This window comes from Amblyomma americanum, chromosome 11 (genome assembly GCF_052857255.1).
Source record: "Amblyomma americanum isolate KBUSLIRL-KWMA chromosome 11, ASM5285725v1, whole genome shotgun sequence".
Classification (NCBI taxonomy): domain Eukaryota; kingdom Metazoa; phylum Arthropoda; class Arachnida; order Ixodida; family Ixodidae; genus Amblyomma; species Amblyomma americanum.
The window spans coordinates 105,701,016-105,717,539 of record NC_135507.1 but is presented as its reverse complement, the minus strand read 5'-3'; the positions used below and the strand labels follow the sequence as shown (position 1 = coordinate 105,717,539).

Genomic DNA, 16,524 nt, shown 5'->3' with positions numbered 1-16,524 from the left:
CACGTTGGTGGAGCATTAGGTGAACCTTCTGGTTCATCTATTGCTTTATTAAGGCAATGCGATACAGTGCTGCGGAGCTACCGTACTACACGCTGATAAAGAAGGGGGCTTCGTTGTGTTGCCTGAACCACCTTTCAAAGATAAAGCACTTGCAGCCTTAAACAATAATTTTAAAGAGGTAAAATTTCGTTCAACAATGCAGAAATATCTTGCGTTACAACTGCTGCAAGATCTTTCCCTGGAGAGGGTAAACACAGGCGCTGAAAAATGGAAGAACAATTTCTTAGAAGTGTTCTTTTCCGGCAAAGCACACAAGCCGGAATGCCCCTGAGGAATATTGCGTCGGAGAAGGGTAGATGGCAGGCCGCAGTGAGCAAGTATATGAAGCTGCATCTATAGTGCATGCCACTGGAGGATCCCTTCTTGGTGAGAAGTTGTAATGAAGCAGTAGTGGCTCTGAAGTGCCTCACTTCAGCAAATACAGCCTTTTTGTGGACGTGGAAGATATTTATTACTCTGTTCCACAAGGGCAGCTCCTAGAAACTGTCCGGCCGAAGATTGTGGCCACCGGCGAAATTAGCTTCCAGAGCTCCTCAGGTGTAAGCGCCGATAACTTCATTACCCTCCTTGAGTTCCACCTAAACTGCACGGCTGTATTTTTCAACAAGAAATACTATGTCGAAAAAAAAAATATGCATAGGATCCTCTGTGGCACCTCTGCTACGTGACCTCTACCTGTCCCCCATGGACACGCAACTCTCCGACCGCCTAACAGAGAGGGTGTTCTGAAAGTTTTGAGGTATTTCGAAGACAGCCTTCCTCATAATTAAAGTGGTGTCTGGCTGCGACTTTGATGCGCTCGTATTCAGAATTGTAGGTGTGTTCACTACAGAAGCAAAAGGCCTAGAGTTTACCTGGGAGATGCCACAGAATCAAGAGATTCAGTTCCTCGATTTATTAACCTCTTTCAGTGAATCCAGTTGCTGCCCTTGTTTCAAATATAATACATGCAGCAAGAAAAGCCTCTTGGAATGTCAAAGCGCCCATTCGAAGCTCATAAAGCCTGGAATTATAACCGGTCTTCTTCAAGGCACACTCAAGAGAACCTGTTCACACATCATGAAGAACAGCTTTCTACAGCAGATTAATCGTCTCGAAAAAGCACGGTATCCCTCCACCGTCCTCAACAATGTTACAGCAAGTCAACTGCAAAAAGCAATAAAGAATGGCGGTAAGAAAGCCTCAAGTGTGCCTCGGCCAAAACAGCAGGTTCAAGTGTTCCCTTATCTCCACAAACTCTCGCATATCCTACAGAAGATTGGCAACAGTAATGACATCAAGGTGCTGTTCTCCGCGCAACCAAGTACTCAAGCATCTGCACAGTGCTAATCATGAAACGTGGCGAATGTGAAAAGAAGCACGGAACCACGTTCATCTAGTGCTGCACCAATGTGGTGTACAGCCTGCCGCTTACTGTGGGTGCACATACATTTGACAGACGGGCATATGTGTCAATGATCGGATCAATGAACACAGGCGGAATGTGGAAAACTGCAAGAGTGGCAACCTGTATTACCATACAGTATCTCACAAATGCAAACCTATGTACGCGGGCACAACTATTCCTTAACGTGCCAAAACCAAAGTGCAGGGGGAAATAATAGAGGCCTTTCTAATAGTGAAAGAAATAGCCTTTTTAGAAGGACATTGTGACTTGCCGCATTACCTGTTTAAGATCTGAATGTTATTGCTTATAGCTTTAACTAGGAAAACCATTTCATCTGAGTAGCCTTCTGGGTTTTTGTCGGCTTTATTTGCATTTTTTTTTCTTTGTTATGGGTTTGATATGACCTGGCCTTGCCATGAGACACGTTTTTACTTGTGCATGTCTGGGCGTGAGAGCGTGTGTCTTTGTGAGAATGTGTTCAGCTATCTGCGCGCGCAGTCTCGCATGTGCGTGTATGTGTTCGTAGGCTTGGCCTCGCTTTTTCTCTTCTGCAGCCGTTCTGGTGCAGCGGATTCATCTTTGGTTTGGTTTGATCGATAAGATTAGGCATGGGTGATTTTCCTCTTAACTTATATCAGTGGTATTTTGCCGGTTGAGTGCGCGCGTGTTTCTTGTCATGCCTGTGATAACTGATTTCACATTGGTATATAGGCAGCGGTTGTCTCAGAAATGAAAACAGTTGGAGGTTTGCGCCGCTCTGTCCTGTCCTCTCGTCTCTTTCTTCTTCAAATCCCTTTGCGCAAGTTTATTCCTTTAAAGACGTTTTGAGGTGTTGAAGCCGTCGGCAGCAAACTCTACCGACAGTCTTTGGAAACGTTTGCTGTCGATCCTGATTGGTCGTTCAAAGGGGCCTTCTGCTGAAAGCCCCCGACGGGTCAACGTGCTCGGAGGTGCAGATCTGTCTGAGGAATTCGAGCTGAATTTGGAAAAAGGACCCAAGTTCAGCCTCACACCTCCTGCTCAGCGTAAAGAACTTTTTTCCATGGTTAGAAGAGTTGCTAGCCATGCCCCAAACCAAGCCAAAGACAGGATCGCAAGCGACGAGTGTTGCCTATGTGAAGACGAGTGTCGATCGCAGTCTTCCTAAAAAGCCGCACTTTCATATTTCTATATACTGAAAAACAAAGGAAAAAGGCGCCGGTCCTGTTCTTTTGTGCGGCTCCTTTGTCTTCGTTTATCGCGCCGTCTTCTTTTGTAATTCGCTTATGGCTTGGATGGTTGCCTGCCCCGTGCTTTCTTCGATACACGAACCGCGACACGGGGCAGCATGGCGGCGCCATAATAATTATTCATATTGCCACATACAAGAAGACGCCAAAGATGACGGCTGGCTCCACGAGCGCGAGGCTGGAAGAGAAAGAAGCTGAAACGCGGAAGTCTCTTTCTGCTTGACTAGTAAACCGTACTTATCTTTAAACCCTCCTCCGGGTTCTGCCAAATCGTGACACTGGTGGGGGTGCTGGGTTTGATCCCATCTTGGGCATGGACTGTCTGCGCCTTCATGGGGCTGTAATAAGCTTTCGGGACAACGTCGTTGCGTTCACCAATAATCATGGAAACCTTGGTTATGCGGCAGTACCACTGATGCCCTTACGCGTCGCCAATGAGACGGTGACATTAACTCCGCGAAGTGAAGTGCGACGTGGCGCAAACCGGCGATGACGTCGTCGAACGGGCAGTCACCCTGATACTCAGCCGAGGTGTTTTTATAGCTCGAGGGCTAGTCAGTTTGACCAATGGGCACACCGAATTGCTACTGACAAAATTCAGAGACGAGCGTCAGCAAATTCCGAAAGGCAGAACTGTGGCCCTTTACGACCGCCTCCCAAGTGTGCAGGACTGTTTTGTGCTGCAACAGGAAGGATCAGTGAGCAAGCCGCCCGCAACCATCGTCGACGTGAACCCAAATTTGCCGTCTTCAGAAAGGGAACGCCTATGGATCTCATAGATCACTTTCGAGACTCTTTTGCTTCAGAATCGCGGATCGGCCAAACGCCTTTGACCAAACATTGAATTGCCACGGATTACGCGATTCGCCCGATTCGACGAAATCCTTACCGTGTGGCTCAGAAAGAACACGAAGCCATTCAGCGTCAGGTGGCCGATATGTTTGAGAAGACGTTTTCCAGCCGTCACACTCCATGGCCTTCCACCGTGGTGCTTGTTAAAAAAGGACGGCAGCTTACGATTTTGCATTGACTACCGCAAGCTCAACCAAATGACCAAAGAAGATGGGTACCCTCTCCCTCGCATCGGTAATTCTCTTGGGCGGCTACGAAATGCACGTTACTTCTCATCAATGGATTTGAAAAGTGGATATTGGCAAACTGAAGTAGATGAGAGGGATCGGGAGAAGACAGCATTCGTCACTTCCAACGGTTTGCATGAGTTCAAGGTTCTTCGATTCGATGTATGCTCGGCACGAGCAACATTTCAGAGGCTGATGGACACTGTTCTCGGGACTCAAGTTGAAAACATGCCTGGTGTATCTTGATGACGTGATCGTGTTTCGGCCACCTTTGAGGAGCATCTACGCCGTTTGCTAGTTGTCTTTCAGGCCATACGATCTTCTGGCCTCACAATAAAACCCAAGAAGTGGAACTTCGGTTACGAGGAGCCGCAATTCTTAGGACACGTCGTTAGCCCAGAAGGTGTCCGGCCTGATCCCGAAAAGCTCTACGCTGTCGCCAAGTTCCCAACACCTAAGGACAAAAGACGTTGCGGCGCTTCCTGTGGTTTTGCGCCTATTACCTTCGATTTATTGCTGGCTTCTCTCGAATTGCCTGGCCTTTAAGGTCACTGACACGCGACAATTAACGTTGTCTTTCGCGGGGGTGAAGAAGAGCACGAAGATTTTAATGAATTCCGGGGACGTCTACAGACGCCACCTGTCCTGTCCCACTTTGATGACGACGCCCCTGCCCTGGTTCATACCGATGCGATAAATGTGGAGCAATATTGGTGCAGCGCCAGGATGGTGAGGAAAAAGTGATTGGTAATACCAGCAGGTCTCTGTCTAAAGCAGAAGCGAACTACTTGGCAACTGAAAAGGAATGCCTTTCATATGTATGGGCGGCTATGAAGTTCCGCCCTTACTTGTACGCTCGCCCCTTCCCAGTCGTTAGCGACCATCACTCTCTCCCTTAGCTGACGAAATTAAAGTACCCTTCGGGGAGACTGGTGCGTTGGAGCCTTCGGTTAGAAGAGTTGGACATAGCGGTTATTTAAAAAATCCGGAAAGAAGCACGCGGATGCTGACTGCCTTTGGCGAGCACCGGTCGAACCTTCCACCATGACCGTTGAAGACATTGCCTTTTTAAATAAACATAGATGACGCAACTCTTTCCCAACAGCAGAAAGAACCAGGAATTGCTCTATCTTACTGATTTCGTAGAGAAGCGAACTACGGTTATCCCTAAATTTTTTTTCGCACGCAGCCTCTCTTCGTTCTTTCTTCGCAACGACTTAATTTAAACGAAGAAGTTCCGTCCTGGGGGGAACAGTCACATACTCGTCATCCCCACAGCTTTCCGCAGGGAAGTCTTGCAAGCCTGCCACGACGAGCCAAACGCTGGCCACCTAGGCTACACCCACACGTTGGCTAGAGTACGGTGAAGCACTATGTACGACCGTGCGTAGACTGCCAACGCCGTAAATAACCCCTTGAAAAACCAGCCGGCCTACTCCACCTTCTTCAAGTGACAAAGAAACTTTTCAAGCAAAATGGCATGGACCTCCTGGGACCATTTCCGACGTCAACTGCAGGGAATAAATGAATAATTGTCGCCACCGATTATCTAACCCGCTACGCGGAGACAAAGGCTCTGACCAGGGGTACCGCCGCCGAAGCAGCTCGGTTTTCCCTTGAGAACATCGTCCTCAGGCGTGGCGCTCCGACACTCAATATAAATGACCAAGGAACTGCGTTTACGACCGAGCTCTTTGGAAACCATTCTCCGCCTCAGCGGTCCCAGTCATCGTAAAACGACGGCCTATCACCCTCAAGCCAATAAATTGACGGAACGCCTCAACAAGACCATCGCACATATGCTCTGTGTGTACATCGGCGTGAACCACAAGAATTATGACGAAATTCTTCCCTACGTCACGTTCGCCTACAATACGGCACGACTAGACACCACTCGCATCACGCCTTGCAGCCTTCTTCGTGGGCGACCGTGAAGACTATCCTGGATGCCATGTTGCTTCCGATTGCCGATGGCGATCATGTCCGTCAGGACGCCGCGGATTTCGCACAGCGCGCAGAGGACGCTCGCAAACTTGCGCGTGTGCGCATCAAAATTCAGCAGGAGTATGATGCACGATGCTACAATCTTCTTCACAGACAAGGTGTAGGTATGGAAGCCTATTCGCCGCCGTGGACTCGCCGAAAAACTATTACGGCGCTATTTCGGGCCCGATGTTGTGCTGAGACGTTTAACCGACGTAACGTACGAAGTGGTGCCCGACGGGTTATCGACATCCAAGCGACGCCAGCAACAAGTCGTCCATGTGGTACGTATGAAGCCGTACTTCTCGGACCAATCTTGACCTCCTACTTCCTTTTGTTACCTTCGACACGATGCTTCCTGAGGAGGGGGGCAAATGCCGCATACAAAAAGACGCCAAAGATCACGACTGGGTCTACAACCGCGTGGCTGGAAGAGAAAGAAGCTGAAACACACAGGGCTCTTTCTGGTTGACCAGTAAACCGTTTCTGTTTTAAGCCCTCCTCGGGGTTCTACCTAATCATGACAATATCATGCGACTTGCGTTATCTTACAATGTGATAATGTTTACGTCCAAAGAATCAAAATAAAACATTCACCTACGTCCACTCGAATTTACTCAGCTTTCAGTGGTGTAACATCCGCATCGATGCTGCATTGTCAAATGCTACACCTGTAGTAACAGCTGACTGTGGAGATGGTATCACTTTGACGGAACGTTGCTGTGGACTACGTTTTAATTATCCAGAACATACAGTGCACTAAATAGTGGTCACAGTGCTCGGCTGCACACCCGAAAGACGCGGGTTCGATCCCGACCTCGGCGGTCGCATTTCGATGAAGGCGAATTGCTAGATGTCTACGGGCTGTGGCCGAAACTAACCAGAGGGTCTCTCAGCCTGAATAGCTTTGGGCATCTATGAACCTCTGCTGCATTATTTTCCGCTACTGCTATGAGTCGGAAGATGACCCCTTAGGGTATACGCTCACCTGAAGCTTCCGGTATCGCCTTCGTCGATGCCGCCGCTTCTTCCTCTTCATACCAGCCACGGGTCCTGCAGGCATGGTGAAATTAAACAGGATGCTGTGGTGTTGCTCCAGCGCTTGAGAGCCTTGATCAACAACAGTGGCTCTTCGCATTTCTTTTTTGATAGACTCGAAGACGCTGAAGGGTTGAAATGCAGGCCAGCTGGTACATTGTAATTTGAAAAAAAAAGTCACAAAAGACAACAGAAAAGAGAAGGAAACTACCAACTCAGATTTATAAAAAATAACATAGTCCCAGCAAAGCATGCGCAACAGCAGCATCACAAATCACAGCGCATACGACACACCAGATATCACATCTGCCGTGACCGACCTAAAAAAGCGATTTTTTCTCTAGTAAGCACACCGAGGTTGTTCTAATGCAACCATGGGCTTAAAAACTGAAATGGTATGCTTCCAAGATATCTCGCTCTTGTTTTCTCTTGCCTCTACCAAGAATCACTACGTTGCTGAACAGTAGATAACACCCACCTTTATTGCAATGGCGAGGCAAGTTGGCACCGTCATCAGACCCCAGGGAGGAGTGGTGCTCACGGAGCCGGTCATTAATTCACCGACCGGTTTGGCCTATGTATACTCTCTCTCAAGTGAGGGGGAACTTGTACACTACCTGTGCGACACAAGTCGTGAAACGGTTATCGTGCTGCGTTGTGCATACGTGGTTCCTTTCCCTGCCTGGAGAAATGCGCCAGCACGAACCCGAAAGCTTGCAAGGAGCAGAAAACACGACACTCACTCCCTGCTTGGCCGCAACTTTTTTGATGCTGTGGCTCACTTTGTGCACGAACGGCATCACCTGAAGTTTCTTGCGTTCAGTTGCCCCAACATCAGCCCGCTTCGTACTTTCTCTCTTAAGCTTGTGAAGCAGCGATTCAGCCACTGCTTTCAAAAGGGCTTAGGGAACCCTGTAGTTTCCAAACGTTGGAATTGATTGTCAAGGCCACTTTTCATAGCGTGGTGATAGCTTTTTTCAAGTGCATTGCGGAAACAACTAATCGCAATCCCCCTCTTTACTGTCTTAGAGTGTGCCGAACCGAAAGGTAACAGAGCTTTATTGCTTCTGGGCAAACACATCCAGCATAAATGACCATCGTCGAAACATGCTACTTGCAGTCCTAGCAAGCTGATAGAATGATGCTGGATGTATTTGCCTAGAAGCAAGAAAGCTCTGTTACCTGTCGGTACTGCACACTCTTAAGATAGTAAAGAGAGGGATTGCGATGAATTGTTTCCGCAATCCACTTGAAAAAAGCTGTCACCACGCTATCAAAAGTAGCCTTGACAATCAATCCCAACGTTTGGAAGCCACGGGGTTCGATAAGCCCCTTTTGGTTTGGTTTATGGGGTTTATGATTTAACGTCCCAAAGCGACTCAGGCTATGAGAGACGCCGTAGTGAAGGGCTCCAGAAATTTCTACCACCAGGGTTTTTTAACGTGCACTGACATCGCACAGCACACGTGCCTCTAGAATTTCACCTCCATCGAAATTAGAACGCCGCGGCCGGGACCGAACCCGCGTCTTTCGGGCCAGCAACCGAGCGCGATAACCACTCAGCCACCGCGGCGGCAGGCTAAGCCCCTTTTGGAAGCAGTGGCTGAATCGCTGCTTCAGAAGCTTAAGAAACAACGTACGAAGCGGGCTGATTTTGGGGCAACTGAACGCAAGAAACTAGAGGTCATGCCGTACGTGCATAAAGAGCAATAGAATAAAAAAAGTTGCGACCAAGTAGGGAGTGAGAGTGGTGTTTCCTGCTCCTTAAAAAAACTGCACATCTCCAAACAAAACGTGGGGGGAGGGAGGTTGAATACTCCCTCTCCCCTCCCCCACGCCTTTCGCATCACAGCTGTCGTTCCTTTGACACCCTCCTCCCCTCCATACTTAAAAGACGCTAGCTATACTACCCTCAGTCACCCCTGATGAAGGAGCCGAGTCGGCTTCGAAACGTTGGGTTAAAATTAATTTTTTTCGTTGGAGACGTGCAGTTAATTATGTCTTCAAATCCAACCAGACAGACAAATCTGTCAAAATGTTTAGTTTTCTGCTCCTAGCAAGCTTTCGGGTCTGTGATCGCGCATTTCTCGAGGCAGGGAAAGGAACCACGTTTGCACAACGCAGCACGAGAACCGTTTCATGGCGTGTGTCGCTCAGGTGGTGTACAAGTTCCCCCTCACATGCGAGAGAGTATACCTAGGCCAAACCGGTCGGTGTATTAATGACCGGCTGCGTGAGCACCACTCCTCCCTGGGGTCTGATGACGGTGCCAACTTGCCTCGCCATAGCAATGAATGTGGGTGTTATCCACTGTTCAGCAACGTAATGATTCTTGGTAGAGGCAAGGCTAAACAAGAGCGAGATATCTTGGAAGCATACCATATCAGTTTGTCAGGCCATGATTGCATTAGCACAACCTCGGGGCGCTTACTGAAGAATTCGCTTTTTTAGGTCGGTCACGGTAGATGTTAGATCTGGTGTGTCCTATGCGCTTTGATTTGTTATGCTGCTGTTGCGCATGCTCTGCTGGCCTTGCTGGGACTATGTTATTTCTAATAAATATCAGTTGATAGGCCAGTCGTCGTGGCGTGAACACTCATTAAGGCTGCGAACTGGGCGATTTGGTACTGATTCATATTTCAGCAGCAGAATAAAACAACGGAACACAACGAAGAATGGACACAAGCGCTGACTCGCAACTAGATTTTTATTCACGTCAAAGATATCTTAAATACTAAGAACACCAAACACAAACCAGAGAGAAAACAAAACACTCCTTCTCTTGTCCCTTGGGAACACTTTTTCTCTTGTCCCTTGTCCTTTGTGACTTTTTTTCAAGTTCGAAGACGCTACGTATTTCAGTCGCAGCTGCACTCTCCACTGGATTAATCATCAGTAAAACTGTTGCAGCACAGGAAGCGCTGGCTTAAAGGCCCAGCACCCGCCTCGCGTTCAAGAGGACCTGGCTTCGATTCCCAGTGCCGCGCAACTTTCCTATCGGGTTAGTAAAAAAAAAGTTCGCGTGTTGATGGAATTACATAACCAGGCCTGCGGTGCAGCCTGATCTCGGTGACCAGAACCGACAACGCACTCTTTCACAAGAACAGGATTTGGCCACCCTGGTCTCAGACCTGTGAATCAGCGTAGAGTGCCAAGACTCTTTGGTACCGGACAGGCCGCCACTGGAATCTGAACCTGGCAACGCTAGAACCTCATCTAGTGAGGCTAGCCTGTTCGAGGAAGTGGCGGGTGTAGGGCCTGCATCCATCCGTGATAACCATGACCAGATAGTTGCAAGCTTCTATGAAGAACTGGAATCGGCGATGAACAAATACAATCCCAGTACACTGTACTGATACGCCACGTCAAAGCGAAGATTCAAGCTATAAAGGTGTGTAAAATTACAGGCGTTTTTTCCTGAAATTCATTGTTGCAGCGCAGATAAAATTTGTTACTGGAAATAACAGAAACATGATCAAGCAAAACAACTGGCGTTTTCTGTTTGTGACCGCCACGCTGTATTCACGTGCATTTCGAGTAAGGAATAAGCAGCGAATAATGCACCTGAAAACCTTGCTGTTTATTTTTTAAAGCCCAGAGTGTAGTAAACTGGAGCGTAGCGCTACATTTCTCGTACAACTAGTGCTTAGTGGTGCTGCTTCTGATGCGGAGCTGCACTTCGCAAGGTGGCTGCCGAATGAAGAGCGGTGGATTTCTTCCTGCGTCAATTGGTTCGCTTTATTTAAAAAGGTGAGTGAAAAAAGCATTCTCTGCCGCCTGATAGAGACAGTATGTTTCGCTTTGTATCACCTGAGGTGGTCTCAACTGCATTGTTGATTTTGCATGCGATGGAGGTGGATTACTGCAGCGAAATGGGCACAGAGCTGGCATCTCACAAAATGGCGGGAAAGCCCGAGTCGTGGATAACTTTTATCTTTCACCTTGCGGCTTCAAGCTGCCTATGCCCCTTAAACTGTTCATAGTGAAGGTGCGACTTTTACATGCAATTGAAAGGACCAGGACCAGCGGTGACGCGCGATTCCCTTGCCGCCGCTGTAGAGGCAAGCGTAGTGTGCTTAGTTCCATTGTGCTAGCTTCTAAATAGTGCCGCTGCCTAGCTACCGCAACCGCGGAGCCCTTAATTTTCCTCACGTTCACGATTGTCTCTAAAGGCTATTTGAAATCTTTGCAATGCGTTTTAATGTGGTGTGTGCGTTTAAGTTGAGATCTTCCAGGGGCCGGGTTCTCGCTTGGGCTTCGGTTCGCGCCGGCTGCCGGCATGCGGCCGGCGCACTGGCCAATCGCGCGAGCTGAAACCAGTCTCGCGAGATTCCGGCCCCTGCATCAGCTTCTCGTTCTGAATGCAGCGGCAGCGGCTGAGCGGAGGCTATCCTCGAACTCCCGAGTGTTCAGACTCTATGTACGCGAACTTTCACGAGAAGACAAAGCTGCGGTCTGGGCCTAGCTCTCGACAACCAACGTCGACCCGGAAGCGGATCATTTGTTTCCCGCTTTGCGGTTGCACTTTCCCGTGTATTGCGGTGGAGCATATCTACGCCTTAGTAGGCTCGGCGGCCTGGTCGCCGCCACTGGATCGGCTTAAGCGTAAAATAGATTCGACATGGCTCTGAAATATAATCTTAAAATTTTAGTGTTGAATATCCTGTTTGCCGGCTAATGAAAACTACCATTTTGGGTTATATCACGTATTATCGACAGTTATGGACGGTGATATGTCGGGCACGGGCCGTACTTGACCGTTCTCTTCGGAGGCAAACGGCATAGATGCTTGAGAGCTGATTGGGGGCACAGGTTACAAGACTTGTTATTAAGGGCTCATTAAAAGCCATGCGCATTCCGTGCTTCCCGGCTATTTTCTTGACTCTGTGGCTTGCTTCGTGTACATAGGGAATACCGCTGTTGTTGATCGATCCGGGCTGCTGTTGCAGGGAAGCACGGAATGCGCATGGCTTTCTCGGCGCCCAACAAACTAGGAGGCCTATGCAGAAGAGTTAACCAAGAATATCCGCCGAAAAGCGCGTGTAAGATTAAGCACAGGACGCCATATTTAGAACCATGTGTGACTTCGGCAGTGTACGAGATATCGCTATCGTGTGGTGCGTCCTATATTCGACAAACAGCAAGATGCATCAACGGGCGTCTGACGGAACATTTGAATTAACTCAAAGCTGGCACAGGCAGCAACTTGCCCATTCACTGCAAAAAAAAATGCTCTTGCGTGCCTGCGCTGGACAAGAGAAAGATTTTGAAAAGATACCACGGAAAGCGCACACGTGAGACACATGAAGCTTACCTGATTTAAAACAGGGGCGGCACGTGTGTCACCAGTCCATCCATCAACCTATTGTCAAAGGAGACTGCCCATCCAGACAAGTGATTTTGTATCATTTTTTAACTTCTTAACTGTATTGCATAAAGTTCTCGCCACGTTCCTTTTTTACCCGACCGCATATGCCCATTATCCATCCTTCATCTGCACTTTTTTGTTTTCATTCTCTCATGCCACCCTTCCCACAGGCGTCATTCCTTTTTAAAACTTTCATAGCTTTCAAGATTTTATCAATTTTATCCGGCCTTTTACACCACCCCTGACGTTGACTCAGCTGACAGCTTTCCTGGAGACTACTTAATATGTGTGTGCACCTTTCGAATAAACATCAGTTGTAAGTGAGCGCCTGTGTTGTACGTTTCTCTCTTAGTCCTGTGTTTGCGCTGTTCCCTTTTAAGCAATGTTATATCAACTAGCTCGCAGCAACACACTCGTTTGCTATCCTGGCCTGTTCTGGCCTGTTCGGTACCTTTCTCTTTCTGTCCAAATTGGTGACTGCTTTCACCATTTGTTTTTGCTCCTGTGGTTACGCGATTACCTTATGTACTATTCGTGTCTAAATATTGTTTGGTGTACAAAAAAATTCGTTTTGTAAGCTTTCCTTTCGCCGACGACCTCTGCCGTCTCCTGAAAATCTGCCTCTACAATACGTACTTAACCTTAAAAAATACTTTCTACAGAAATACTTTTTGAATAGCCATGCGTACCTCCATTTCTGCTGTATGTATTAACATGGCCTAGTTAGAATCGGCAGCCCTTTCCTCACACAACCCCCTCCCTGCAGTTTTCGTACGTTATGTCGGTAAGTGCTTCAGCATCAGCTACCGGCAAGAGGTGCAAACGTTCCTTGCACACCGCAACACGTTCCAGCAAAGTGTGCAGTTCACCTTACAGGAAGAAGTCGACGTCCTCGTGGAGTCCATTCTCTGGAAGCCCACTCACACCGGAATGCAGCTAAACCATCCCATCCTATCGGGCTTCACCTCTCTTCAGCCGCGCTTTGAGGATATGCTTAAGTGCAAAGCGGCAGAAGGTCGGAGCATATCGGTGATGGTTTTGTTCAGGCGCTCGGTCAGCCCGTTGGTCTGCGGATGGTATGCAGTTGTCCTCCGGTGGCTTGTTTGGCCGTAACGCAGGATGGCTTGCGTTAGTTCCGGCGTGATTGTTGTTCCTCTGTTCGTGATAAGCACATCGGGAGCGCCGTGTCGCAGAAGAATGCACTTCACGAAAAATTTGGCTCTTCTGCTGCTGTTCCGTTCGGTAGGGCTTTTGCCTCGGCGTAGCGGGTCAGGTAGTCGGTCGCTATGATGATCCACTTATTTCCAGACGTTGACTTTGGGAAAAGACCAAGCAAGTCCACGCCGATCTGCTGAAAGGGCCTTGAGAAGGTTTAAGAGGGGTTCAGGAATCCTGCTGGTCGGGTGGGCGGGGTCTTTCGTCGCTGACAATCTCGGAAGGTTTTCACAAAATGTGCGAGATCGTCAAACAGTCGGGGCCAGTAATACTTGTCTTGAATGCGGCGGAGGGTGCGAGTAAACCCGAGATGTCCAGCTGTCGGCTCGTCGTGTGAAGCCTGTAGAACTTCGCGGAGACAAGCAGGTGCAACAAGGAGGTGGGCTGTTTCGTTCGCAGCGAAGTTCTTCATGATGGCATCTCTCTGTGCACAGAAGGAAGAAAGTCCTCGCTTTAATGAGGCGGACGGTGAAGAAACTTTGCCTTCCAAGTACTCGATCAGGCGTTTTAGGTTGGGCTCCGAGCGTTGCTGCTGGCAAAAGAGCTGGAGCTGATGGGTCCCAGGAAGGCGTCCGCATCATCGTCCGGCGGCGGCGCATCTACAGGGGCTCGTGAGAGGCAATCGGATTCAGAGTGTTTGCATCCGGACTTGTAAACGACGCGGACGTCAAACTTCAGGAGGCGCAGACTCCATTGAGCGACGCAGCCAGAGGAGTCCTTCAAACCGGCAAGCCAACACAGCGCGTGGTGATCGCTGACTAATTTGAACGGCCGTCCGTACAGGTAGGGGCGGAATTTCGAGGTAGCCCAGATGATGACAAGGCACTCCTTCTCAGTCGTCGAATAGTTAGCCTCGGCCTTGGAAAGGGAACGGCTAGCGTATTTGATGACCTTCTCCAGCCCGTCGCTTCTTTGAACGAGGCGGCGCCTAGGCCCACGCTGTGTGCGTCGGTATGAACTTCAGTATCGGCGTTTTCATCAAAATGCGCTAGGATCGGTGGGAACTGTAAACGACGCTGAAGTTGTTTGAAAGCTTCTGCTTGCGGGGCTTCCCATTTAAATGGCACGTCTGCCTTCGTCAGTTTTCTCAGGGGCTCGGCGATTCGCGAAAAGTTTTTCACGAATCGTCGCTAATATGCGCACAGTCCGAGGAATCTGCGCACTGCTTTCTTATCGGCCGGCGGTGGAAACTGTTCCATAGCAGCTGTTTTCTGCGGGTCCGGGCGTCCTCCCTCCTTGCTAACGATGTGGCCTAGAAACAGTATCTCTTCGTAGGCAAAGTGGCACTTCTCTACTTTCATGGTTAGGCCAGACGACTTCATGGCGTCTAGTACTGTTCAAAGTCTTTTGAGGTGCTCTTCGAAATTCGAGGCGAAGACGACGACGTCAACTAAATATACCAAAAAAATTTGCCATTTTAGGCCTGCCAGTACTGTGTCCATTACTCTCTGAAACGTCGCTGGTGTGGAATGGAGACCAAATGGCATCACCTTGAACTCGAAGAGCCAATCCGGAGTGATGAATGCCGTCTTCTCGCGATCTCTTTCATCGACCTCAATTTGCCAGTAGCCGCTCTCGAGGTCCATCGATGAGAAAAACTTGGCGCTACAAAACAGGCCCAGTGTATCGTCGACGCGGGGGAGGGGGTAGACGTCTTTCTGTGTTATGTTGTTCAGGCGACGGTAATCAGCGCAGAATCGAAGTGCGTCGTCTTTCTTTCTCACTAGAACAACCGGTGCCGCCCATGGGCTGTTTTAAGGCATGACATCGTCGCGAAATATTTCTTCGACTTGGGCCCGGATGGCTTGTTCTCGCGGCGACACACGGTAGCACGGTAGGGGCTTTAACGGAGAGATCGGGCGTGCTGGTCGGTTATAATGCGATGCTTCACAATCAGCTTTCGTCGGACCTTCAGCAATAACGGAAAACACTCGCTGTAGCTTCGAAGCAGATTGCGAATCTTGTCTTGTCTGTTCCGGGGCAGGGGTGGGTTGATGTCGAAAGTGGGCGAGTTCTATTGGACAGGGGAATCTTCTGCGGAGGTGTCGAAGAGGGCGAAGGAGTCTCGTACGTCGGATATTTCGTCGAAGAAAGCAACCACAGTTCTCCTGCTAATATGCCGGTCTTCTTCGCTGAAGTTAGTCAGCAGTACTTCGGCCTAGCCATTGCTGAAATATGCGATGCCTCTTGCGATGCTGATTCCTCGGTCTAGAAGCAACTGCCCCTCTATGATTGCTTCAGCGCTCATGGCTTTCGTGGCGCCTACGGTCAAGATAACGCTTGTACGAGGTTGGACGCTCAGTTCTTCCTCCACGACACTCAGGGCAACGTAATTTTTCAGTTTTCATCGAACGGATGGCCTCGTCCGTCAAAAGCGTGATCAGCTTGGATCGCAGGTCGATGATCGCCTGACGCTCATTAAGGAAATCTACGCCCAAGATCACTTCGCGGGAGCATTGCGATAGCATACAAAGGACGCAGATTAAGTATGTCCTTTGACAGTCACTCGCGCTGTGCATCGCCCTGATGGCGTAAAGAAGTGGCCCCTTGCGGTGCAAATTTGTGGGCCGCCCCAAGCGGTCATAACTTTCGTCATCTGCGCAACGAATGTTCCATTCATCACCGAACAATCGGCTCCTGTGTCAATAAGAGCCGTAACTTTCCGGCCGGCGACAGTCACGTCTAAGTCGGATGTCCTGGCTCTCTCATTGCAATTTGGCCTCGGCGTCAGGTCACGGCTTCGTCGCCTAGGCGAATCGCGGGTGGGGCGTGTCGTCGAAGCTTTTCTGTGTGGCGGCGTCGTTTTGAATGCAGGTCACGTCGTGGTCGGGGTTGTCATTTTGTGCGGCGTCGGTGCAGCGAGTGGCGTCTTCATGCGGCGCGGCCGGTGCAGCGTCCTCATGGGACGTGATCGGTGGAGGATCTTCGGCGTTTCGCTAAAGAGCAACCTCACCTCCAGAAGTTGCTGTCTTTAGTTTCCCCTACGGGGGCTGGGAGACCTTCCTCGTTCCGCGCCTGCGTAGCTGCGGCGTGGTCACGCAAAGCGCGAAGTTGACGGTAATGGTGAGCGCGAAAGGCGGTTCGGCGTGCACTCCTCTCGACGCAGGTATTTTACGATTTCCTGAGGTCGTTTTTGGGGCGTCAATGGCAAATTCTCGAAGGCCG

The 16,524-nt window shown here is 49.4% G+C and overlaps 1 protein-coding gene across 1 annotated transcript in view; it reads right to left on the bottom strand.

The window, feature by feature from the left end:
• The window catches only part of LOC144110270 (uncharacterized), a 492,558-nt gene that overhangs the window by 142,331 nt on the left and 333,703 nt on the right, over positions 1 to 16,524 (bottom strand). The window contains exon 11 of the mRNA XM_077643113.1: positions 6,727 to 6,791. Coding sequence (XP_077499239.1) covers positions 6,727 to 6,791 — 65 coding nt within the window. The remainder of the gene's footprint in view (positions 1 to 6,726; positions 6,792 to 16,524) is intronic.